The sequence below is a fragment of the Solanum lycopersicum genome, chromosome 7 (genome assembly GCF_036512215.1).
Source record: "Solanum lycopersicum chromosome 7, SLM_r2.1".
NCBI lineage: Eukaryota > Viridiplantae > Streptophyta > Magnoliopsida > Solanales > Solanaceae > Solanum > Solanum lycopersicum.
This window is the reverse complement of record NC_090806.1, coordinates 12,803,253-12,830,107: the sequence shown is the minus strand read 5'-3', so window position 1 is coordinate 12,830,107 and position 26,855 is coordinate 12,803,253. Positions and strand designations below refer to the sequence as shown.

General features: G+C 33.7%; 1 protein-coding gene across 49 annotated transcripts; it reads left to right on the top strand.

Annotated features, from left to right (window-relative positions):
- Positions 1-26,567, top strand: LOC101246153 (uncharacterized). 49 transcript variants are annotated; one of them, XR_011210605.1, is made up of 8 exons: positions 1,903-2,032; positions 5,228-5,343; positions 5,435-5,502; positions 6,166-6,249; positions 6,571-6,650; positions 7,588-7,673; positions 8,737-8,856; positions 8,973-26,567. XR_011210605.1 is itself a non-coding variant. In XM_069286746.1 (6 exons), exons 1-5 carry the CDS (start codon positions 1,934-1,936, stop codon positions 7,650-7,652), a joined length of 432 nt encoding a protein of 143 aa, XP_069142847.1. In that variant the 5' UTR covers positions 1,903-1,933; the 3' UTR covers positions 7,653-7,668; positions 8,737-26,567. The 49 variants fall into 49 exon arrangements, 3 of the variants coding, with proteins under 3 accessions (XP_069142847.1, XP_069142846.1, XP_069142845.1); XR_011210619.1 differs by lacking the exon at positions 6,571-6,650 and adding an exon at positions 3,019-4,399 and having other exon boundaries at positions 1-2,032; positions 4,487-5,501; positions 7,588-8,877; positions 10,844-11,092; positions 11,226-26,567; XR_011210603.1 differs by lacking the exon at positions 6,571-6,650 and having other exon boundaries at positions 8,737-8,877.
- The last annotated feature ends 288 nt before the right edge of the window (positions 26,568-26,855 follow it).

Below are 26,855 nucleotides of genomic sequence, written 5' to 3'. Positions count from 1 at the left end.
CTCTCTATTCTTTCTATTTTTCTTATTCCAACCCTTTTTCTTTTACCCTAATTAGCATATAATTAAGTATAAAAGATGACAAAAGTAACCCACTAATTAATTTAAGGTTATCTCCTTTAACCCTCAAGAAATTGGATTATTAATATTCAACCACTAACTTTATAATTATAAGCAGGAATAGTCCAAAATGCCCCCTTAAAATATTAAACAGAAATCCGACCCAGTCAGGGTTACGCAGAGTGTGACGGCCCGTTGTTCCTGCGACGGTCCGTCCTGCTGCTTCCGTCACAAGGTGCAGAGACTCGATTTATTAAAGAGTCTGTGACGGTCCGTCCTGCCACTTCGTCACGAAGTTCAGAGAGTCGATTTCAGTACCCAAATTTCAGAATTCTAAGTGTTTTGGAACGAGACCCCCTCGACGGTCCGTCGTACCCATGACGGTCCGTCGTGGGATCCGTCGTCTCAACCAGTTTTTCCAGAAATAAAATCTGCTGCTCAAAATGACTAAACAGGTCGTTACAAATAATCATTCAAATACCGCCGAGTTTGCATGATTTTGAGTTTGTATAAGTAAGATATGTCCTTTGAAAATTGGGTTATTTGAATAAGGAAAGTCTAATCAAGATTTTGGAAGGGTATTTCAGTCTTTTCCTTATCAATTATCTTAATTATTTTTTGAGAGTTTGATTGGGGTAAATCCAGATTTTAGTCAGTTTAGAAAAATTGAAATTCACACTAAGGCTTTGAGAAAAGAGGAGAAAAGAGAAGAAAGTTCAAGAATCGTCAAGAGCACTAGAGTTTAGCTTGTGGATTTCATCAAGCTTAATCACAAGTTAGATCATAAAGTGTTGGGTTTGTTTACCCACGCGCTAATCATTATACAATTCAGCTAAGTATTTAAATTTGAAAGTAAGTCCTTTGAGTTCTTGATGAAATCCATTTGAATTATTGTGGGTTGTGTTGTTAAGTTTTTGGTGCTTGATTCATGATTTTAGTTGAGATTGAGTATAGTTTGATACATTTTATATGGTTGAGTCGATTCTAAATGTTTGGGGAAAGAACCATTGGAGTTAAGGGGATTTAGAGTTGAAAAACGAGTAAGAAAAGTCGTCAAACACCTGGGGAAGGGGTGGTACATTGCGCTATCAAGAATGTTGCGGGGTTTGTCCCAACATTTATCTTAGTATTATAGAGTCTTAATAGATAGATAGTCAGTAAGATAATCAGTTTTGAGTCTCTCTTTATTTTGCATTTCAAATGTTTTATTTTGAGACTAAAGTGCCACTTTGTCCAAGACAATTTATTTTAAGTTATCTTGTGAGGATGATTCTTATTTATTAATGAGTTAAGTCTTCTGTTGAGTTAAGCAAGACATACTAAGGGTTTTCTCAAGGATAGCAATGATCATTAGGTATCGACCATGTCAAGGGTGTAGGCTAGGGGCGTGACACTGGTGACTGCAAGCGCGCCATGCCTTGCTCTGCCCAGGTGACGCCTGATGAATTTTCATGTTGTTTTCCTGACCTTAAATCTTTCTAATTCGATTCTTTTACTCAAATTCGCCGTATATTTATATAATCATTTCGTATGTACAAGGATCTAACCCAAGGAACTTAAGAAATATCACTTTCTACCTCAAGTAATTCATAAACTTAACTCATGTTCAAGAATGAAAGAAATTCAAGAACAACATTCAAGAACATTCAAAATTCAATCTTTTATGATGAATTCAGGATGAATTAAACATGTTTGGAACCTGGATTAACAAACCCAACTTTATGGAAGACTCACATACCTTTTTACCCTCGATGAAATACTCAAATGAATTCAACGATCTTCCGAATCTTTCCCTATTTCTTCTTCTTTTCTCTTCTCTTTCTCCTTTCTCTAAGCCTAGCGTGAATTCTCTTGGTCCAAACACATATGTTCTTCAATGATCCAAGTAATGAGGTTTCCTATTGTGGTGGGTTCTTTTATAGCTGTGGACACCTGGATAGGCACTCTGTCAATTCCAGATCTTCTGATAGTGACAGTTACGTAATATACTTTCATTTACTTTTGATCCTATCTACTTACTTATCTTCTGTGCTTCCATTTTTTTTTCATTATCACGCTAATTTGTTTTGGTTGGATAGATGTGTAGCCATATGGTGATACTGTTATGGACATTCAGATTTGGAAATTTCAAAGCTTGGTTGTTACCTACATGTGATCCTCTGTCAGCTTTAGTCTTCGGTGCTTGCACTGCAATTTGGATATCCGGGCTTTGACGTAGGGGTTTTTTAGTCTTGTCTATGGCATATTTAGTTTACATGGGTGGTTTTGGCGTTCATCGGACCTGCACTTAAACTGTTCCTTTCGTTCAATTCTTGCATCTATTGAACTTCAGAGCAGTGTATTTTTCATTTCATTAAGTGACCGTGTTTTATGTGTTTCTGTTGAGGTTTCTTTAGTAAAGTCTTTCATGAGTATTGTGATTTTTTATTCAGTTCTCTTTCCTTATGGATGCCTTTTCTCTGGTAAAACTATTGTTGTATTGATGCTTTTTTGACTAAGATAATATTTTCTTACAAGTGTGTATTGTGTTCTGCTGCCATGAGGATTTTAATCCAGACATTTGTTCTTTAATGATCCAACTGAAGATTTCACTCCTCATTATGGTTATATTTTCTTGATAAGTACTCGGTTTGTGGATTTATCTGTCCATAAAGTGCTGCTCTACTTCTGATCCACTTGCTAGATATATTCTTTGCTGCTATTTGTTGTTGGATGGGTGCGTAGACTATATGGTGAAAATATTAGGGGTTAGGATTTGGAGATTTCAAAGGTTGACATGCCGTATAGTATCGCTGTACCCTCTTAGTCTTTTTGGTTCTTGCACTACAGTATGGATGTATTGGTCAGGCTTCAACAAAGAAGGGTTTTAAATCTTGCCTAAATCTCATATCTAGTGATTTCTTAGTTGGTGTTGGTTTCGTCAATTTTGGTTTTTATTGCACCTTTTTTTTGTGCTTGCAGCCATTGGGTCTTACATAGCAGCGAATTATTTGCTTCATGGAGCAGCTTAGTTTGTCCGAATGTGTTGAGGTTGCCTTAGTTCAGGCTTTTATGACTACTCGGATTTTCATCTTGAGATAGTTTTTGTTTTTTGGCTAGTATGTGTCATATTCTACTGTCATTTTTGTTTTTTGTCCAGATGCTTCTTTTCTTTAATTATCCAACTGCGAGACTCCAAATGGTTGATGGTTCTGGTCTTATGGACACCTGACAAGATCTCTTGGATCTATTGAAAGCTCATAAACGGGTGGTGTTTTTGCTTTTCATTTTCTCTGCTTTCTTTTTCTTGTAAAACGTCAGCTTGATTTTGTTTGTGGGATGGATGTATGGTGTAAGTTGAGGGGATTAGACTTGTTGAAGAATTTCGAAGGTTGGTGTATGGTGTGCATTCCGTGCACCCTGTTTTTGGCTATATTGGTGCATGCACCAAAATCTTCATACTATCAGAGGCTTTGATAGAACGGTTCTCAATCTTGTCTCGCATTACTAGTGGATTCTAGGTAGTTAGGCTTCACCAGCTTTGCACTTAAACTATTCCATTCTTTCTATGCTTGCAGCCGTTGGGTCTTTTCGAGTTGTATATTCTTCTTTTCATGGAGCGGCCTTGTCTGTCGATTTATGTTGAGGTTTCTTTTGTCAATTTGTGTTGAGGATTTTTTTTGTCAATGCTTTAATAATTATTGAGATCTTTAATTCCGTTTCCTTCCGTAATCAGAATGGTTCCCTTTTCTCTTTGTCAACATTGCTTCACTATCTGTTGCATATTTTGTTGCTATTTTTTTAAAGTAATCCAGATGCTTATGCTTGTTGGTGATAAAACTGATGAGATGTTCATGGTTATGGACAGTTGATGAATGTATTCAGAATCAGTCTTGGATTTTTTGATAGCCCTGTAACACTTTTACTTTCATGTTGTAGCTGCTTCCCTTCTTTGCTTTCATTTAGCCTACTAGTTGATTTAGTTTGGTTGGATGAATGTTTGTAGGTTACATAGTGGTGATATGTTGATAGTCGGAGGATAAGATTAAATTTTGTAGTTTGGTTTTGATGTGCATCCCTGTGAATCCTGTTTCATGCCATTCTGGTGCTTGAACTGTTATCTGGATGGTAGGATATAACAGACACTTTGAGAAATAGGCGCTTTGCAATGTTATATTGTTTGGCATCTCTAGTGGTCTTGCTGCGTGGTATGAGTTTCCTATGATTTTCCATGTTTTGCACTGACATGTTATGTTATTTTTGTGCATGTGATCTGTGGGTTTTATTTACAGAATGAACATAAGTTCAGTTTGACCCTTTCCTCTTTGTCAAAACTACTGTTGTGTGGAAGTCCTCAACAATGGTAATATTTCCCATCAGTATGTGTTTTACTCTGCTTTCCAGTTGTTGTGTCACCCCATCTTGATTTCATTTGTTGGATGGATGGCAGTTAACAGGATAAGATGAGGGAAGTTCCAAAGGTTGAATGCCCAGAGTCCATTCCTGTGCATCCTGTTTTTTTTCCTATTTCCATGCTTGCACTGCAATCTGAATATACCAGGCTTGTTTGAGGGGGTTTCCAATTTTTTTTCTTTGCATTTTTGTGATTCTACTGTAATATGAAAATGACCAGGCTTTGAGAGGGTTTTTCAATCTTTTCTGGCGTTTTACAGTGGGTTTCGTAACTCCTCCCTTTGTTCCTTTGCTTGCAGCCATTGGGTCTCACAAAGCAGAGGATTTTTATTCTCATGGAGTGCCCTTATTTGTACATATGTGTTGTTGAGGTTTCTTTTAAGTCTTTTATGAGTATGATAGTTTTCAATTTAAGTTTTTTTTCTCTAATGACTGCTTTGTCTTTTCAAAACTACTGCTGTGTGAAGTTTCTCAATTAGGACATTATTTTTCACCAGTGTATTGTGTTCTGCTGCCATTAAGTTCTTAGTCCGACGCATGTGTCTTATATGATCCAATTGATGAGGTATCTTATGGTGATGATGAAGTCTCTTATGGCTATGGACAACTGATAAGTACTCGGCCAATTGTGGATCTTTCAGTCGTGGCGTAAAATACTTTGTTTCTTTTGTTCTTCTAGCTATTTATCTTCTCTGCTTCCATTTTTTCTTTTATCACACTAGTTTTTTTGGTTTGATGGATGTGTAGACCATATTGTGATACTGTTATGCATGTTCAGGTTTGGAAATTTCAAAGCTTGGTTAACCAACATGCTATCCTCGACCACGTTTTGGAATTTTTGTGCTTGCACTGCAATCTTGATATTATCTGGGCTTTGACAGAAGGGGGTATTCGGTCTCGTCTATGGCATATCTAGTCATCGTTTTGGGTGGTCCGGGGTTTGTAATAATTGCACTTTACTATTGCTTTCTTTCTGTTCTTGCAGCCATTGGCTAGTGAATTGTCTTTTCATGAAGCGGCCGTGTTTGTCCATTTGTGTTGAGGTTTCTTTAGTTAAGTCTTTTATGAGTACTGAGATATTTGATTCCAGTTTTCTTCCAGTATGGCTCCTCTTTCTCTTGCAAAACTATTGTTGTATGAAAGACTCAGTTTCTCAACTAAGATAATATTTTTCACAGTGTATGTTGTGTTCTGCTACCATGAGGTTTCTCGTGTAAGTACTTGGTCAATTCTGGATATTACTTCAGCGCCATAAAGTGCTCCTCCATTTCTGGTCATCTATCTACATATGTTCTGTCCTGCCCTTTTCTTTTAGTTGTCACAACTTCTTATTTTTGATGGATGGATGTGTAGACTATAAAGGACATAGTTGACAATTTGAAGTTATACATTATCCCTTTCCTGCAATAGATCTGGTGGGGAAAAAGGTTCCTAGATTTTTATCGTTCGTTATTTCGTATGTGACGATAGGTCAAACTATATTGTGGCATTATTAGAGGTTAACAGTTTGGAGATTTCAAAGGTTAATGTCCAGTATGGTATCTTTGTACCCTCTTTGTATTTTTGGTTCTTGCACTGTAATCTGGATGTATAGGTCAAGGTTTCAACAAGAAAGAGGGTTTTAATATTGTCTATATGACATCTCTTAGTGATTTCTTAGGTGGTAAGGGTTTTGTCAGTTTTGGACTGATTGTACCCTTCTTTTTGTTCTTGCAGCCATTGGGTCTTACAGAGCAGTAACTCTTTTGATCGAGAGGCTTTCTTTGTCCAGTTTATGTCGAGGTTTCATGGTTCAGGCTTGTATGATTACTGAGATTTGCAACTATTCTTTTTTTCAACTAGTGTGTGTCGTATTCTATCGTCATTTTTGTCTTTCTGTTTAGATGCCTATTTTCTTCATTTATCTAAGCTGACGAGATACATGATGGTTGATTGTTATGGTCTTGTGGACACATAAGAAGTACCCAATTTTGGATCTTTTGTTTGCTATTGGTGTTTGGTTGATCAGGTCTGGGTAATAATGATAGGAGAATGTGTATGGATACGTTTGTAGTGCATTTATTTATTTTGTTCCCAATTTCTTGGTGTAATTTTGATTGATTTCCATTGTTTTTATTATAGAAATTGGAAGCTGGTAAGGTCTATTCTGGATGCAGTTTTGGGAAACCGAGTATTGCTTCCTGGTTTTGGAAAATTCTGAGGTTTTTGTTGTGACAAATCATGTGTTGTTTACATTGTTTGTCACCCTATTTACTACGCTAAAACCTAGCAATTTCCTTCTATTGAATCAGAATATGAGTAGAAGTGGGAATTTGGATCTTGAGATGAAGGAGTCCCATCGTCTCCTTGCCATAACACATAGAGAGGAGCTGTCAGTTTTGATATGATTTCTTGACTTCCATTTTTAATGCTAATATTGATGTCTATCATGTTTATCCTCGCTCAACTTATTTGGTTTGGTCATCACTGGATGTCATTCTTAGTTAAGAATACATGGATTTGCATCTAGGTGCAAGTGGTTCTACAGTAGTAGATGTCTTGCTTTGTAATTCGTCCTTGGAAAGATGCAGCAGTGCCCAGGTTTTTGACTAGTAGTCTCTCGAAGTTTTTTCATAACTGCTTATGGAAGTTCTCAACTATGATAATTCTCTTCCTTTGTGTGTATGACACGTTCGGCTGCCAGTTTTACTTCATGGTTCAGATGCGCATGTCCTTTGTTAATCCTTCTATATCTTGTGGTGTTATGGGCACTGTATAAGTAGTCAAAGTCAATTCTGGATCTCTGATAGTGCTGAAAGTGCTCCTCTACCTTTTGTTTCCTAGCTACTTGTTTTCTCTGTGCGTCTGTTTTCCCTTGGTTATCACACCTGCTTGATCTTGTTTGTTGGTGAATATATGTGTAGGACCACATGGTGATATTAATAGAGGATTAGTTTTGGGAACTTTCGATTCTTGTATCCAATATGCATTCCTGTGCACCTTTTTCTTTGTCTTTTTTGTGCTTGCACTCCAAGATAGATATTGTCAGGCTTCGACTAATGGGCTTTTTCAGTATATGTTGCATCTCTAGTGATATCTTAGGTGATAAGGGTTTTGTCAACTTTGCACTGAACTTTTCCCTTCTTTCTGTGCTTGCAGTTGGGTCTAACCGAGCAATGAATTATCCTTTTCATGGAGGGGCTTTGTTTAGACATTTGTGTTGAGGTTCTTCTACTTCAGGTTTTGTGAGTACTGTGATTCACATTTCAATTTTCTTCCCTAATAGGAGTGGTCCCTCTTCTCTTTGTCAACAATTGTTGTTATATGGAAGTCCCTAGTAAAATTAGTTTTTCTTGCACTAGCGTGTATTGTATTCTTCTGTCATTTTTAGTTTGTAGATCAAATGTTTGAGTTCTTCGGTAATCCAATTGATGAGATTCCGAGATCCCTGGTTGGTTGATGGGTATATGGTCTTATTGACACCTAATAAGTAATCAAAACTCAATCCTATATCTCTTGACACTCCATCAAGTGGGTCTGTTCTCTCATCCTTGTTTGTTGTATCACCCCAGCTTGATTTTGTTTGTTTGATAGATGACAGTGGAGATTAGATTTGGAAAATTTCATAGGTTGATGCCCATGTCCATTCTTGTGCAAGCTGTTTCTCTGTCATTTATGTGCTGGCACTACAATCTGAATATTGTTAGGTGAGATAGAGGAGTTTCTTAATCTTGATTCTTTGCCAGTTTTGTGGTTGCACCACAATGTGGATATTATCAGGCTACGAGAGGGTTTTTTCAATCTTGTCTTGCATTTTCTAGTGGTTATCGTAAGCTTTGCAAGAAATTCTTCCCTTCATTCCTTTGGTTGCAGCCATTGGATCTTACAGAGCAGTGGATTCTTCTTTCATGGAGTGATATTGTTTGTCCATATGAGTTGAGGCCTTTCTTGTTCAGTCTTTTATGAGTATTGGTCATTCTTAATTCAGTTTTCTTCCCTATGGCTCCTCTTATCTTTGTCAAAACTACTATTGTATGGGAGTTTCTCAGTCAGGATATTATTTTGGACCATTGTGTTCTGCTGCCATTAAGTACTTAGTTCAGAAGCATATGCTCATCCATGATCCATGTTGTGAGGTGTCCTATGGTGATGAGGTCTTCTGTGTGGGCACCCGAATAAGTACTCGGCCAATCCTAGATCTTTTATCAGGGATGTAAATAACTTCTTTACTTTGTTCTTCTAGCTACTTATTATCTCTTTTTTTTCCATTTTTTTACATTATCATGATAGTTTGTTTTGGTTGGATAGATGTGTAGCCATATGGGGGTGTTACTGTTATGGACATTCAGACTTGGAAATTTCAAAGCCTGGTTATAATCAACATGTGATCCTCTGTCAACTTTTGGTCTTTGGAAATTTCAAAGCCTGGTTAGATCTTTTATCAGTAATGTAAATAACTTCTTTACTTTTGTTCTTCTAGCTACTTATTATCTCTTTTTTTCCATTTTTTTACATTATCATGATAGTTTGTTTTGGTTGGATAGATGTGTAGCCATATGGGGGTGTTACTGTTATGGACATTCAGACTTGGAAATTATCAACATGTGATCCTCTGTCAACTTTTGGTCTTTGGTGCTTGCGCTACTGAAATAAGGGTGTTTTTAGTCTTTGTCTATGGCATATTTAGTTAATACATGGGTGGTTTTGGGGTTTGTCAGATTTGCACTTTACTGTTCCTTTCTTTCAGTTCTTGCAGCCATTGAACCACAGGGTAGTGAATTATTATTTTCATGAAGAAGCCATGTTTATCCATTGTTTTGAGGTTTCCTTAGTAAGAGTCTTTTATGAGTATTGAGATTTTTGATTCAGTTTTCTTTCCTTATGGGTCCCTTTTCTCTGTCAAAACTATTGTCGTATGGATGTTCTTTTGACTAAGATATTATTTTCTTAAAAGTGTGTATAATGTTTAGCTGCCATGGAGATTTTAATCCAGACACTTTGTTCTTCAATGATCCAACTGATGAGTTCCCTCCTCATTATGGTTATAGTCACTTGATAAGTACTTGGCTTGTGGATCTATCTTTTAATAAAGTGCTGCTCTACTTCTAGTCTTCCAGCTACATATATTTTTTGCTGCCAATTTTTTGTTGGATGGATGTGTAGACTATACTGTGACAATATTAGAGGTTAAGATTGGGAGATTTATAACTTTAATGTTATCAAAAAACGATTGGGATATTTGTAAGGTTGATATCCAGTATTGTATCTATGTGCCCTCTTGGTCTTTTTGGTTCTTGCACTACAATTTGGATAATCTGGATATATCGTAGGGGCTTCAATGAAGAAGGGTTCTTTAATCTTGTCTATGTGGCATCTCTAGTGATTTCTTTGGTGGTGTGGGTTTTCGTCAACTTTGAAGTTGATTGTAACCTTGTTTTTGTGTTTGCAACCATTGGGTCTTAAAGAGCACTGAATTAAAAGCCACTTCTCCATTCATGTCGAGGTTGCCTTAGTTAAGGATTTTATAAGTACTGGGATTACAACTAAAATAGTTGATGGTTAATGGTTATGGTCTTATGGACACCTGATAACTACTCACTGCCTAAGTTGTGCGGATTCTTCACTTCGATGCCCTCACCCATGCTGATTCCAAGAAAAACTACTTTTGGCGAATCCGACATGCACCCGTTGACATTTTTGAAGAGTGTGAGCAACATAGCTCACTGCTCACTTTCTCTGGTTCCTTATTCTTGTATTACGCCAACTTGATTTTGTTTGTTGGGTGGATATATGGTGAAAGTTGAGGGGATTAGGCTTGGAGGATTTGGAAGGTTGGTGTACAGTTTTGCATAGTCTGCACCCTATTTCTTGGCCATGTTAGTGCACATAGTACAATATAGATACTGTCGGAGTCTTCAGAAGAAGGCGGTTCTATATCTCTTCTGGTATTTCTTGTGAATCCTTGGTGGTAAAGGCTTCACCAGTTTTGCACTTAACTGTTCCAATTTTTCTGTGCTTGCAACCGTTGGGTGCAGAGCCGTAGATTCTTCTTTTCATGTGGTGGCCTTGTCTGTCAATTGTGTTGAAGTTTTTGGTTGTTGCTTTAATGATGATTGAGATCTTCAATTTAGTTTTCTTCCACCATCAGAATGCTTACCTTTTCTCTTTGTCAATACTGCTTCACTAGTGTGTATTTTGTTGCCGTTTTTTTTGTAATCTAGATGCTTATGTTTTTTGGTGATTTTAACTGATGAGAACTCCATGGTTTGTGGGCGCTTGATAAGTGTATTCAAGCTCAGTCTTGGATTTTTGATTGCTCTATAACGCGCTCTACTTTCGTGTTCTCGCTGCTTAACTTCTCTGCTTTCATTTAGCTTACCAATTTATTTAGTTCTGGTTGAATGAATGTTTGTAGGCCACATGGTGGTGATATGATAGAAAGAGGATAAGATTTGTAAATTTTGTGGTTTGGTTTCGATGTACATCCCTGGGGACCCTATTTCTTTCCATCTGGTGCTTGCACTGCAATCTGGATGATTGGGAATCACCAGGCTTTAAGCAATGGGAACTTTGTTATTAAAGGATTCAGTGAGTGAAGAAAAAATCGGATCTTTAAAGCTGAATATGTTGCATTGTTTGGCATCTCTAGTGATCTCTCGGCAAAGTATGATTTTCAATCCCATGTTTTATACTTGTTTCGTTTTTTTTGTGCATGTAACCATTGGTTCTTTCAAAGAATGAACTTTTGTTCAGCTTTTCCTTAATCAGCGGGTCTGTTTTCTCTGTCTCTTTGTCAGAACTACTGTTGTGTGGAAGTTGCAAACAATGGTAATATTTTCAACTAGTGTGCGTTGCAACCTGCTTCCCGTTTGTTGTACCCCAGCTTGATTTTGTTTGGATGGATGGCAGTTAAGAGGATTAGATTGGGAAGTTCTGAAGGTTGTTGTCCAATGTTCATTGCCCACCCGATTTCTTTGCCATTTCTTTTTTTTTATGAAGATTTCTTTGGCATTTCCATGCTTGCACTTCATTCTGATATTATCAGGCTTCGACAGATGAGGTCTTTTATGGTTATAGACACCTAATAAGTACTCTGTCAATATTGGATCTTATTTTGACAGCGCCATTAAGTGCTCCTGTACTTCTGGTTTCTAGCTATGTATGTTTTTTCCTGCCATTTTCTTTTGGTTGTCGCAACTTCTTATTTTTGTTGGATGGCTGTGTAGACTATATGGTGGCAGTGTAGAGGTTACAGATTTGGAAATTCCAAAGGTTGATGTCCAGTATGTTATCTCTATACCCTGTTGGTCTTTGTGGTTCTTGCACTGCAATCTAATATGTACCCTCTTGGTATTTTTTGTTCTTGTACTGCAATCTCAAGTTATTGGTCAGGGCTTCAACTATGAATGGATTTTTTTTAATCTCGTCTATATGGCATCGCTAGTGATTTCTTACGATGTATTGGTTCTGTCAGTTTGGACTTGATTGTACCCTTTTTTTGTGCTTGCATCCATTGGGTCTTATAGAGCAGTAGAATATTCTTTTGATGGAGCGTCTTTGTTTGTCCGATTTATGTCGAGGTTTTTATGGTTCAGGATCTTATGAGGACTAAGATTTTCAACTAAACAATTTTTCTTTTGTCAAATTCTTATGGTTGTTTTTATTTTTCAGTTCAGATACTTATTTTCTTCAATTATCCAATTGATGAATTTTCTGGTAGTTATGGTCTTGTGGACACCCAACAAGTACTCAATCTTGGATCTTTCTCAAGCCTTGTAAAATGGTCTTCTCTTTTGTTGTTCTCGTTGATCGTTTCTCATATTCTCTGCTTTCTTTTACTTGTATTACGCAATCTTGAATTTGTTTGTTGGATGGATGTATGGTGACAGTTGAGGGGATTAATCGGGAAGGTTTTGATGGTTGGTGTACTGCATTCCTCTGCAGCATGTTTCTTGTCCATGTTGTGCTTGCACTATAATCTGTATATTATCATGAGGCTTCGGAAAGCGGTAGTTCTCAATCTTGTCTTGGTATTTCTCGTAAATTCTAGGCAGCGTGCTTCACCAGCTTTGCACTTAACTGTTCCATTCTTTCAGTGCTTGCAGTCACTGGGTCTTACAGAGCCGTGGATTCTTCTTTTCATGCAGCGGCCTTATCCGTCAATTTATGTTAAGAGTTTTCTTGGTTGATGCTTTTAATAATTATTGAGATCTTCAATTTAGTTTCTTTCGTAATAAGAATTGTTCCTTCTCTATTTCTCAGCCTTACTTCACTAGTATTTGCTTTGTTGCCATATTTTTTCTTTCAAGTAATACAGACGCGACTGATGAGATTTTGATGGTTATGGACATTTGATAAATGTGTTCAAATTTGGATCTTTTGATGGCCATATAATGCAGTCTTCTACTTTCGTGATCTCGCTACTTACAATCTCTGTGTTCGTTTAACCTACCAGTTGATTTAGTTTAGATTGATGAATGAATGTTTGCCACATGGTGATATGATGGTGAAGAGGATTCACTTTCGTGATATCACCATGCTCCAAGAAGAGGGCAATTTGAAATGTTACATTGTTTGGCATCTCCCCTGCGTGGTATGGGTTTCCCATGTTTTGCACTCGCCTGTTTCTTTCTTCTTGTGCATGTAACTGTTGGATCTTCCTGAGAATGAACTAAATTCAGTTTTCTTCTTAATAAGTGAGTCCCTTTTGTCTTTTCAAAGCTACTGTTGTGGAAGCTCTCAACATTCAGCAATGATAATATTTTCCACTAGTGCGTATGTGTTTTGTAGTCTGAAGTTGTGAAGTTTCTAGTCTTGATGCTAATTTTCTTGGATGATTGAACTAATGAGATCCCTGATTGGTATGGACACCTGAGAGGTACCATTTTAAATTTTCATATGGACCTAAGTTCTTCTACATTGGTTCGTTCTTGCTACTTGTCTTCTTTGCTCCTGTTTTTCCACTTGATTTTGTTTGTTCGGATGCATATGTGTAGACCACATGGTGACAATGAGGGGATCAGATTTGGTAGTCTCGAAGTTCTGTTTCAGTGTGTATCCTTGTGCACCCTACTTCTTTGCCATTTTGGTACTTGCACTGCAATTTGGATATCATCAGGCACCGAGGGAAGGGAGTTTTGCAATCATTCCTGGAATCTCTTGTGACCTCTTCTAATGTGGCGTGGGTTTCACGGCTTTGCACTCGACTGTTCCCTTCTTTTTTTGCTAGTTGTCGTTGGGTCTTTCTAGATCAGTGAAGTCTTACTTTCATGGAGCAACCTTGTTTGTCAATTGGCGTTGAGGTTTCCTTAGACAGGCGTTATTAGTATCTATCTTTTCGGTTCAGTTTTCTTCTTGGTTCATAGAGATTCCTTATCTCGTTGTAAGAAATGTTGTTATACAGAAGTTCTCAAGTACGACAATTCTTTCCACAAGTGTATTTTCAGCTTTTGGTCCAGATTCTTATGTTTGTTGTGATTCAACTGATGAGGTTTCTTATGGGTGTGACCTTGTGTACATTTGGTAAGTAAGTTCTCGGTAAATTATGAATCTTTCCATAACCTTGTGATATGCTCATCTACTTTCGGTGTCTTGCTTCTTACCTTCTTTGTTTTCATTTCTTTTTACTTATCACTCCACTTTCTGTTTTCAGTTGGAAGGATGTATATACTACATAGCAAGCAGTATTGGAGGATAGTAGGATATACACCATACATAGTGAACAGTATGGGGGATTAGAATTTCAGTTTGTGAAGGCAAGTGTTTAGTTAACTGGTCATTTAGGTGGTTGCATGGAAATCTAGATATTGTTAGTGCTTCGATAAAAAGGGGGTATCTAAATATTGTCTACGTCTTTCGTAGTGACTTCCATAGTGGTTTGGGTTTTGCGAGTTTGCACTGTTCCTTCTTTCTGTGTTTGCAGTTGTGGTCTTGAAGAACTAAAATTCTTCTTTCCGTGGGGCTACTTTTGTTTGTGATTTATGTTGAGGTTCCATTTGGTTCAAGCTCCTGCGAGTGCCGAATTTTCAGTTCAGTTCTCTTCTCTTATTCGTATGAATTTATTTTTTACCCTCTTCGAAATGGTACTATTCTTGTAGTGAGTTTATCTTTGTATGTCAGTGGTGGTTACCGCACATGGTCATATCATTCAATTTCTGGTTCTATTATTGGATGCACTATGTGTAGTCATAATCACTATTTTCAGTCTCATTGTGTTGGGTAATGAAGTCTTTTTTTTTTCAAAGTTACCTATTTAAAAAAATTACACAAACTGAAGCCTCTTTTATTTTTGGAAGTCTCTCCCCTATTATTTTTTTAACATGCCTATTATGTTTCAGATATTTAGTCATTTGAGGAGTTTCTTCAAACGGTCAGCTGCTATGTAAAACTTTAACGTAAAAAGAGAGATCTTTCACACTTTTTTTCTCCATGAAACATTGCCATTTGAACAGTCTTTGCATCAAAGAGCTAGCGGCAATTTATTGGAACTAGAGCAGTCAAGTAAAAAACTTAGCTCATCTTTTGTGAAAAAGGTCATATACTCAATACATAGGTAACTATTTTTTTCTGTGTAAAAGATCTTCTCATGAAATATACCATTGTCAATCCATCACATATTAAATAACCGTGCAAGTTGGGAATTTTTTTTTAACAAATCTTGTTCTTCTAAATAGTCTGCCAAGTTAGGGTTTGCACTAATTTTCTTAATATGGTTGAAATTACCACTGATTATAAAGGTAACCTTTGATCTGTTTTTCTGTGTTATATATCATTGGTGTATGTTGAGTGAAATGTCACTTCAGATGGTATGTTTTGTAAAATATCCAAGAAAAAAAATGAAAAGAAGTTTTTAAAAAAATGTTACTTACCTGATAGTCTGTTCAGCAAATAGACACTCCACATATTAGTCACTGATGGTTTCATCACTTTGTTCCCCTCATGTTCTACTACCATCGATAGTTCATTTTTTATTTTAGAAATTGTTCCTTGCTCCTTGGGTTTCTTGTGTTGGTGATTGAGTAGGAACCTTGCACAAGTAAATGGGATCTTCTATGAAGACCGCTTCAGATCGAGTTGTGACGGTCACGAAAAACTGATGTTGTCTTTGCCTTCATTCATAGAGGATAACTCTTCATTCACATGTTGCACTTTACTTTTGGCTGTTATACGTTGGACATCGTATGATATAGAGCACTGTGCTTTAATTTCTTGGTTGTATCATTAGGGAACAACATTTTGGTGAAGAGGGTTCCAACTATGATTTCTGTTGCAGGTTCCTAGGAATTCTTTTGGAATTCTTTTGTGAGTCTGGTTTCGGTTAAAACCTATCTTTTTTCTTCCTCTTACCCTAATGGCGGTAGAGATGGCAGCTTCTTTCTGATGGTTAGAGGTGTTTGATGGTGGTTGCATGTGTGAAATAATTTATTCATGTCTTGTGATTTTGATTATATCTCTATACTTTTTTGAATCTGGTAACATGTGTGTATATATATATATACTAGTTCTGAAGTCGTGTCTTGCACGTTTGACCTCCATTACTGTTATAATTTATATAGACCCAATTCTTGTTGATATAAAATTGCTGAACATTTTGGAAGTATTGCAGTATGTGTTTTCGTGCATATAAAATAAACTCTTTTTAGTGTTTACTTTCTGTCCGGAACATGAATATCAACATTTTTTTTGGAGGGGGGATATGAGCAACTTGTAAGACTAGAACAATATTTTTACCAATTAGAATTATCATTTAAAATTCTAAGCCCCAAGGCTTAAGTTTCTTGGGATATAATACTCCAACTATCATTAAAATAAAAATGAAGGGAACAAACCAATAAGAAAAATAGTGACTAATAAAAAGATATCACATGAGAACTATTAGATGATGTGTTTTCTCCAACAATCATGAAAATAAAAAATGAACGAAGGTACAAAGCTATAAAAAAAAATAGTGACCAATAAAAAAAATGTTACATAAGGATGATGAAACACAAAGTGCCGTGGAATTTATATTTTTTATCCAATTTATCAAGGGAGAAACTAAGTACATGAAAGGTTGTGAATGAATGTGTTTAATGATAGAAGCTTAAAGGTTTAACAATCAAATTCATTAAGAAATGGAAAATGATAATTTGTAACACTAATCATGTATTTGGTCAAGTTTAATTGTCATTACTCATTTAATTTTAAAAATTAGTAGATATTTTGATTTAAAAAATTAGTGAAAGGCATTTTCGTAATTTAACTTTGAACTTGAAATCTTCCCATTTTTTTTATATAATATAATGTGTGTGTGTGAGATATGAATTAGATCTGCACCATGAAAGTGCTATCTACAATTACAAAAACCCAACCATGCTTAGGACTTATCATGGAGGACAATTTGGAAAGAGAGGAACTACAGAATCTTTGAAGACAAAAGCAATCATGTGCAGAAAATAAAGATGAATTGTATTCTTTTGTTCCTTTTTTAATGTATAGAAAAATATGTAGAGGAGACTGAATCAAAAAAAAAAAAATTATTATTATTATTGTTGGCTGAATATCAGCCATATGTATAAAGTGAGAGTCTTTTTATTTTTGTCGTCTTGCGTCGGCTGAAAAAAGCCAAATGTACAAAAGTCGTAAAATAAATAGTTTGTCGGCCAATCATGTAAAAAGTTTGTCGGCCAATTATGTAAAGTAAATAGTATGACGGTGTAATTTATGTGTATAAATAGAGGAGCTTTCCTCATAAATAAAACACACCTTCATCCTTACATCTCTCTTCTTTCTGAATACTCTCTCTTTACGCTTCCACCCCCAAATTGGTATCAAAGCTAGTTAATTAAATAATTATGGAGAACAAACCAAATATGTCGGAAGATCTACAAAAAGAGGTATACCATTTTATATTCATGAGTAGCTAAATTAATTTATTCCTGAAAATCTCTTGTTAATTATAATTTTTTATCATGTTTGAATAATGTTATAATAACCATCTTTAGAAAGTTTGCTACAGAAATATTCTTCGAATAAGTATGCCCAGACTATGCCATCCTAAGGTTGAAACCGGTAGGCAGAGAAGGCCGTTTAGGGGAGTAAACAAAGTTGAGGCGCTGTTAGAGTAACTAATCAAAGAAGAAAGCTGTAGTAGTGACCAGATGAGATGATTATTAAATTATTATTTTTGCATAATAAACAAGTATAATTTATTAAGAGGTTGGAAGGAATAAAATTTTAGTGAAAAATGAAAATAATAAAAATGGAAACCTACCTATTAAACGATGATGTTGATTATAAGATATTATTATTCTATATACTAAAAAATTTGAATACTGATATAAAAAGAGAAATTTATAATAAATTATTAACATATGAGATAATAGAAATAACAACTCAAGGTTGGACTAAGTTAACCATACAAAGTATACAAGATGAACTTTATTATGACATATACGATTTATATGATGATTTAGATATTGGAGGTTAAATATGACTGAACATTGGCTAAGGCGATATGGTAGAAATTACAGGTTAAAAAGGGTAAGATATCCAGATAAATTAAGTAAGCTTTTTAAAATATTATATAAAAGGTTATGATAAATAAAAATAAAAATACTAAAATAAAAAGAACTAAAATAGATAAAAAGGTAAGAAAAATATGAAAAAAATTAAGATCTTTATATATAGAATATGAACTATCACAACTAGTCAAAATAGATAATGATAGAAAAGATCAATTGATAAACATAATTTCAAAAACAGAATATAAATATGTCTGCTATTTGAAAAAACAGTATGAACAGAGAAATCTATAAACAACAATTAATAGAAGAAATAATGGAAAAAATGGCTGAAAAAGAACAAGAATTACAACATAGAAAAAGAAGATTAGAAGAAAACATATTAGCAGGAGTATGTAATAAATCATTACTAGCACAAAGAAAAGATATATCCATGTTAAAATTAGAATTAGATTGTCTTGAATATGAGTTACAGCATAATATAATACATAGATTTTAATGAATAAAGAAGAATTTGCAGTAGACGAAAAAACATACGAAAATCAAGGCGGAATGATAATAAAAATAATATTTTCAAATCTAGGAAGAAGATATAAAAAAATTGGAAATAATTTATACTTAATGTTAGAAAAAGAAACGGCAAAATTAGAAGATAGTTTAACAGCTATGATAAGAATAACAAAAGAAAACGAAGAAATAGACAAATCAAGAGAAATTGAAAAAATAAAAATACAAGCAAAACAAGAAGTACAACAATTAGAAGAAATAAAAAATACAAGAATAAGTGAATTAGAAAAAGAACTAGCTAGGTTAAAATTATTATATGAAAATAAGCAAAAACAAAAGGAAAAAGATAAAGAGCTTGAATTAACTAATGAAATAAAAGAAATAGAACAAAAATTAAATGAAGATATTGAGGTAAATGAAGTAAATGAAATAGATGAAAATGAAAATGACCAAAAATCAGAAATAAGTGACATAAGTGAAACATATACAGAAATCTTAGAACAGACAAATAAACTAAAAAAATTAGAAATAAACACAGGAGATATGAATAGACCTAGTACGTCAAGAGTCAAAACCCCAGATAATAGTCCCAGAAATAGCCCTAGAAGTAGTCCTAGGTGGACACCACCAACTTATTATACAGAAAGTTATCAACAATCAGATAGAAATAATGCAATATGGAACAGTAGATTAAATAAAAATTGGATACCGAAACCAATAAGTGAACAATATAATTTCTTAGATTTAGATTGCGTCACAGACATAAATAAAGCAATATTACTATGGACAGGAAATATATCTAAGCAGTTAATAGATAACAAAATAGAAACAACAAAAACGCCAAGATATATAGAAAGAACATTCATAGGAACGGCAAAATTATGGATAGAAAATCTACCCCCAGAAAGTTTAGAAGTACTTAGAAATGATAAGAAAATGGATGGATCCCCATCAGCAACAAATATAGATATACTAGACAAATATGAATCAGCAATAAGAAATGAATTTGGAGGTATGACCACGGATATAAGAGAACAAAATAGGGAAAAAATAATAAATAGACAACTTATGACAAAATTAGCTATATGTAAAATGTGTTATATAGAAGAATATACTTGTGCATTCAAAGAATACTATTACAAATCTAAATACAATTTAGACGAAGCAAAAGAAACAAGAAAACAATATTTTACAAAATTACCAGAACCGTTTAGCACAAAAATAATAAAGGATTGGAATAATGAAGGAATGGTAGATACTTTAGGAGCTAGAATAAAATTTCTATCTCAATGGTTTACACAATTATGCGAAAACCAAAAAGAAAAATTAAAAATGGAAAAAGTACTAAATAAAAATTTATCATGTTGTAAAAATAAAATGGCACCACAGTTTGGGTGTACAAATAAGAAACAAAAATCTAGAAGATATAAAAATTATAGAAAAAAGAAAACTAAGTATAAATATAAACAACCAAGACGAAGATATTATGTAAAAAACTATAAAATAAAAAGACCATATAGACCAAAAAGAAAGATATCCCAATGTACATGTTATAATTGTGGAAAGATAGGACACATAGCTAAAGACTGTAAATTACCCAAAAATTCAAAAAGAAAACAAATTGCAGAAATAGTTATAGGTAATGACGAATATATGCAAATAGAATACATAGACTATGAATTAAGTAAAAACGATAGTATATATGAAGTATCAGATATAGAAACTGAAAATGGAGAAGAAAAACTAGATAATGAAATAGAAGAAGAGGAAGAAATATAATGTCTGAAAACGAAATAATATCTAAAGAGAATTATGAAGATGAAGAATCATCACACCAAAAAATCATATTTGATAATACACTTTTTGAACAAATAAAAGGAAAAGAATTAGATTTAAGTGTTGAAAAAATACTTGACATACCTATACTAAAAAACTTTTTTAAAAGACAGAAAGAAGAATATTATGTGGTTAGTCAAAAAGAACATATCATAGACGGAAAATATACAAGTGGAAAAGCATATATACCTATAATAAACAAACGAATAATAAATAAAGAAATACAAAACATAAAAAATAAAGAAGCGATAAAATATGTACATTTAGGAGGAACGGAAATACTAATAAAAGCTTGTTTCAGAGAAGGAATAGATACGCCCATTGAAATATATTTAGCAGATGATAGAATAAAATATCCTATAGAAAAAAGCGTAATAAGTGCAGTTAAAGGAAATTTAATATACCAGAAATTTAAATTTATAATAAGTGCTAATTATACAGTAGCATTAACAGATACAAATATAGATAAATCATTAGTATTATATTGGAAAATGTCAGGAATAGAATTAGCACCAGGAAGTAAGGTATTCACAGCAAGATGTAAAAATCTTTATATATTAACAACAAAACATAAAATAACAGCAAAAAATAAAATTGATAAAATAAAAATAGAAAATCCTTTTGAAAGAATAATTACGGTAATAGATAATAATGACTATAGTTATAAAGAAATGGATACAGAAGAAGAATTGGAGATAGTAAAAGAAAGATTAAGTACCTCAAGTACACCAAATATAAACTCATTAAATATGATGACTAGAGCTTCCTCATCAAGAATGAGTTCATCTAAAAGAAAATATGAAATATCACAAGATTTAGGAGAAATAACAATATATCATTATTTTATAACAGGAATAATGGACCAAAGAAAATATAAAATCTTGATAAACACAGGACAAGAAGAAAATCATATAACAAGAGAACTAGTATTAGAAGAAGAAATTATGAAAACAGGACACATATGCCCTGGATTACCTAGTGAAATAATAAATACAAATGAAGAGACAACAGAAAAAGAAATAATTATAGGAGGAATTCCATTGAAAATACAATTTAAGATATATGAAGGAAATCATAATATCACATTAGGAATAAAATGGTTAGAAAAAGTTAAACCATACAGCATAGAAAATGAACAATTAACAATAACTTGCCAAAATAAAAAAATAATTATAAAAAGAACCAAAAATGATTAATGAAAATATTCATACTTGCAAAAATTATTGTAGAAGGATATCACAACAGATATTATACACCTATGATAGATACGGGAGCAGAAGCGAATATATGTAAATATAATTGCTTACCAGAAGATAAATGGGAAAAATTAAAAACACCTATGGTAGTAACATGATTTAACAATGAAGGAAGTATGATCAAATATAAAGCAAAAAATATAAAAATACAAATATGGGATAAGATACTAACAATAGAAGAAATGTATAATTTTGAATTTACCACAAAAGATATGTTATTAGGAATGCCATTTTTAGATAAATTTTACCCTCGCATAATAACAAAAACACACTGGTGGCTTACTACGCCATGTGGCTATAAAATAGGAGCAAAAAGAGTAAAAAATAAACAACGAAAATCTATAGAATGGATTAGAGGTAGTGAAAAAATAAACCAGGAAATGGAAAATATAAGTGAAAAACAAATATCACAACTAGAAATCATTATATTTGCAATAGACAAAGTTAAAATAATCAATGAACAGCTAGAACAACTATATAATGAAGACCCATTACAAGGATGGGAAAAACATAAAACAAAAATAAAGATTGAACTAATAGATGAAAATAGTATAATAACACAAAAACCATTAAAATATAACTTTGATGATTTACAAGAATTTAAAGTACATATAAATGAATTACTAGAAAAAAATTACATACAAGAAAGTAATAGTAAACATACAAGCCCAGCATTTATAGTAATAAAACACAGTGAACAAAAAAGAGGTAAAAGTAGAATGGTTATAGATTACAGAAATCTAAATGCTAAAACTAAAACATATAACTACCCAATACCTAATAAAATACTTAAAATAAGACAAATACAAGGATATAATTATTTTAGTAAATTTGACTGTAAATCAAGATTTTACCACCTAAAACTAGAAGAAGAATCTAAACAATTAACAGCATTCACAGTGCCACAAGGATTTTATGAATGGAATGTATTACCGTTTGGATATAAAAATGCACCAGGTAGATACCAACATTTTATGGATAACTATTTTAACCAATTAGAAAATTGTATCATATATATAGATGATATATTATTATACTCCAAAACACAAGATGAACATATAAAATTATTAGAAAAATTTATACACATAATTAAACACTCAGGTATAAGTTTAAGTAAAAGTAAAGCAGAAATTATGAAACCACAGATAGAATTTCTAGGGATACAAATAGATAAAAATGGAATAAAAATGCAAACTCACATAGTACAAAAAATTATCACTATTGATGAAAATATAGATACAAAAAAGAAATTACAATCATTTTTAGGATTAGTAAATCAAGTAAGAGAATATATACCAAAATTAGCAGAACATTTAAAACCATTATACAAAAAACTCAAAAAAGATATTGAATATCATTTTGACAATAAAGATAAAGAGCACATAAAAAATATTAAAAAATTATGCAAAAAATTACCAAAATTATATTTTCCTGATGAAAATAGAACTTTCACATATATAATTGAAACAGATTCAAGTGACCACAGTTACGGAGGAGTGTTAAAATATAAATATGACAAAGAAAAGGTAGAACACCATTGCAGGTATTGCTCAGGATCATATACTGAGGCACAAGCAAAATGGGAAATAAATAGAAAGGAATTATTTGCATTATATAAATGTTTGTTAGCATTTGAGCCATATATAGTTTACAATAAATTTATTGTAAGAACAGATAACACACAAGTAAAATGGTGGATAACAAAAAAGCTAGATGATTCAGTTACAACAAAAGAAATAAGGAGATTAGTATTGAATATATTAAATTTTACATTTACAATTGAAATTATAAAAACTAATGAAAATCTTGTTGCAGATTACCTATCAAGAAAAAGGAACACAAACTGAACCAGATACAACAGAAGAAATACTCAAAGCTATTACTACACTTTCTACGAAAGTAGATAGTATGAATAAAGAATTACAAAATTTGAAAACTAATAGTCAACAGCATGACTATAAATATGCGGAGCTATGTCGATCGGAAGACACAAAAATTCCAGAGCTACAAGGAGACGATGGGATACTCCAAAAAACCCATAACATTTGTTTAAATGCAGCTACAGCCAGCACATCTACAGCAGGGCAATCTACAAAAAAGGAGGAGACTAAAATAAAATACACAAATACAAACTTGAATAAGTTATTCTCAAAACCATATACTCCTCAAGGTACCCAGAAAGATATATTCATACCACCACAGGTAAATACCTACAAAGCCAGCCTAGATTCAGATAAACAAGCATATAACCACATTACCAGAATGTATATAGAAAACATATACAAAGTACAGGCTTTTCTAAACAAAAACCCTAAAGCCAAAAATACGAGAAACCCTGAACAAGACTACATAACCCAACATCTACAAGGATACAATAAACTAATTGCACAACCAGGAACGAATCCGAACCTAGTAGCAACTTGCTACAATTACGGACTTATAAGCACAGTATATACTATTACAGGAGACGAAGTAGCTAAAATACCTGAGCTACATAAGGCATTTCTGCAATATAAAAGAATAACAAAAGGAACTTTATTTTATATAAAGTTCTACTCAGCAACAGCAGAGATACTATATGAAGAAATTAAACCTACAATACAAGTTATTAAGATAGGTTTAACTAGAGATATGATAATACCAGAAAAAATAGATACACAAGAAGAGATACAGAGGGTGGATATCCCAGATTTTTATGCAAACAAAAGGACTATTGGGATAACTACTATATTAAATGAGTTATCAAACAACTACCTAAATGAAAATGCAATTTGGAGTTATTACAACAGAGATCAAACAATGATATACTCCAATTGTAAAGACATAAGAGTAGCAGATATGGAAGAAGTACGACAATGGATATTAAGTCTACTGAAGCCAGAACAAACACCTACAACAAGGGCTATTAGAAAAAATTTCATTTCTCAAGACTTGATGACCAGATACTGCAAACTAATTGGACAAAAGTATCCAGACCATCTATGTTCAAAATGCAATGGCGAAGATAACTATGTCTCCGGAGTACAACTGGAATAGACTAAGAAAAAGAAGATAAAAAAAAAATTATTATTATTATTATTGTTGGCTGAATATCAGCCATATGTATAAAGTGAGAGTCTTTTTATTTTTGTCGTCTTGCGTCGGCTGAAAAAAGCCAAATGTACAAAAGTCGTAAAGTAAATAGTTTGTCGGCCAATCATGTAAAAAGTTTGTCGGCCACTTATGTAAAGTAAATAGTATGACGGTGTAATTTATGTATATAAATAGAGGAGCTTTCCTCATAAATAAAACACACCTTCATCCTTACATCTCTCTTCTTTCTGAATACTCTCTCTTTACGCTTCCACCCCCAAATTGTACAAGCTAGGATAAGTTCCCAACACTTTTTTTTGTCTCATTGCACTACCATTATAGTTCCAACACTTAAATAATTCACAGCTTGTTGCTGGCATATACCATCTTAGTCCTTCCAATTTAAAAAAAAGTCGCCACACAATGTAGAAACCAATGGCTATTGTTTTCTCCAGTTGCACCACACATACAACATTAAGAGCATAGATGAAATCCCCTTCTTCTCAAGTTTTCTTGAGTGAGACATGCTTCTCTTTCTACAAACCAAGAAAAAAATAAGACTTTGTAAGGGGCCTTAGTCTTCCAAATGAACTTCCATGACCACTGGTCAAATTGTGCATTTTGTCTAATCTGGTAGTTGTATGCACAAATTTGACAGTGTAGACTCCATCACTTTAAGATTTCTAGCACAACCTATCCTCAGATTCTTTGAAGTCCTGGAAAGATTCCAAGATCTTGAACAAGGCCACGATTCTTTCCAATTCCAGTCATGTAATAATCTTATAAAAGTGATATTCCAGCCATGTACTCCTTTAGCTGATTCAAGGTTAATATCTGGAGAAGTTCTGTTTCATCCCATTACTCTATAAACATCCCTGCTTTGTCATAATGGGGATGTCAAGCAACTCGGGTACTTTTCTTCTGCTAGTTGTCTTGTCTGATCTAGTGGGTTTCAATTTTGTCCCAATTGCAGGTTTCTACCCCATGGTTTGTAGGTGTTGGAAGCTGGTAGTAGGGAGGAGTCAAAGATAATTCTTATGTGGTTTTTATCATTATTATCTGTTCATTTCCTCGGTGACCAGAGATGGTTGATGATTTATTGGGTATTTACAGAATTGGATAGGTCTGTATTTGTTGGAGCAGTTGTACTCTTAAGTTCTGATTTTGCTCTATAATTGTATGGAGAATGAGCAGATCTGTCAGTTTCAGAAAAGAATGTCTTGCAGAATACTTGGCCTCTTGTGCTTGGAAGTTCTTGAGTTTGGAGATTTATTTTGAAGTTTGATGTAGCTGTAAATTCTCAATTTTGTTGGTTTCCTGAGGTATCCAAGAACTTCCTGTTTAGGTTATGCCAATTTCTTTCGGGTTTTGCCTGAGGTAGTATGATGGTTTTGTTGGATGTCAATGATCTTTGATTTTGTTGTAACAAAGTAAACCTCATCTCTGGTACTAGCATCACATCATCTTTTCTTGCAACTTCTCCTATGGAGCACTATAAGTACAAGTTTCTGCGTTTTCCCTTGTAGGTGTTTCTATCTATATTCCATGTTGTTAGGCGATTGGCTCATTCAAAATCACGTAGAGGGTCTCTCTTCCATGTTTTCTGGCTTTCTTTATGTGTAACTGCCCATGAGCTTTAAATGGCGTGCATAGGTGTTATGACTAGTGGAATTTTTGTGTAACGTGAGCAAATTTTTGGTTGCACAATGATATTTTGCTATCCAGCCAATGAACCCACCAAACATGAGAAGGGATGAGATCAAGGAGGTTCTAAGAAGTAGTCAATTATAGTCATACAGTGGTTTGATAATGTTCTATAGTTCGGCTTATGTTTTATAAGCATTCGTTGTATTTGCTGATTTGGATCTCTTACCTGTAAAATAGCACTACAGATGTGAGTGTAGTGTTTGTGAAGTTGAGAAGGTATTAGCATCTTGAAGTAGCGTGGAAGCTTTGGTTTCAGTTAGCTTGGGGTAATTTTCTCTTTTCTAAGCTGCAGTTATCTAAATTTGCCAGTCAAGAGTTATCAGCTCAGAGATCTTGGTTTTGGAATTCGGATCGACCTCTCAGAGGTCGCAGACAAGCCTCATCTTCCATTCATCACATTCATCTAGTTAAATTTACAGAAAATTTAAAAAAATTTATACGTATGAAGTATACATAGACTTCATATAATTATTAACTAGATACATCATATACTAAGTTCAACATAAGATAACAACCTTTTAACAAAAAGAATCAATTTGAAACTAAA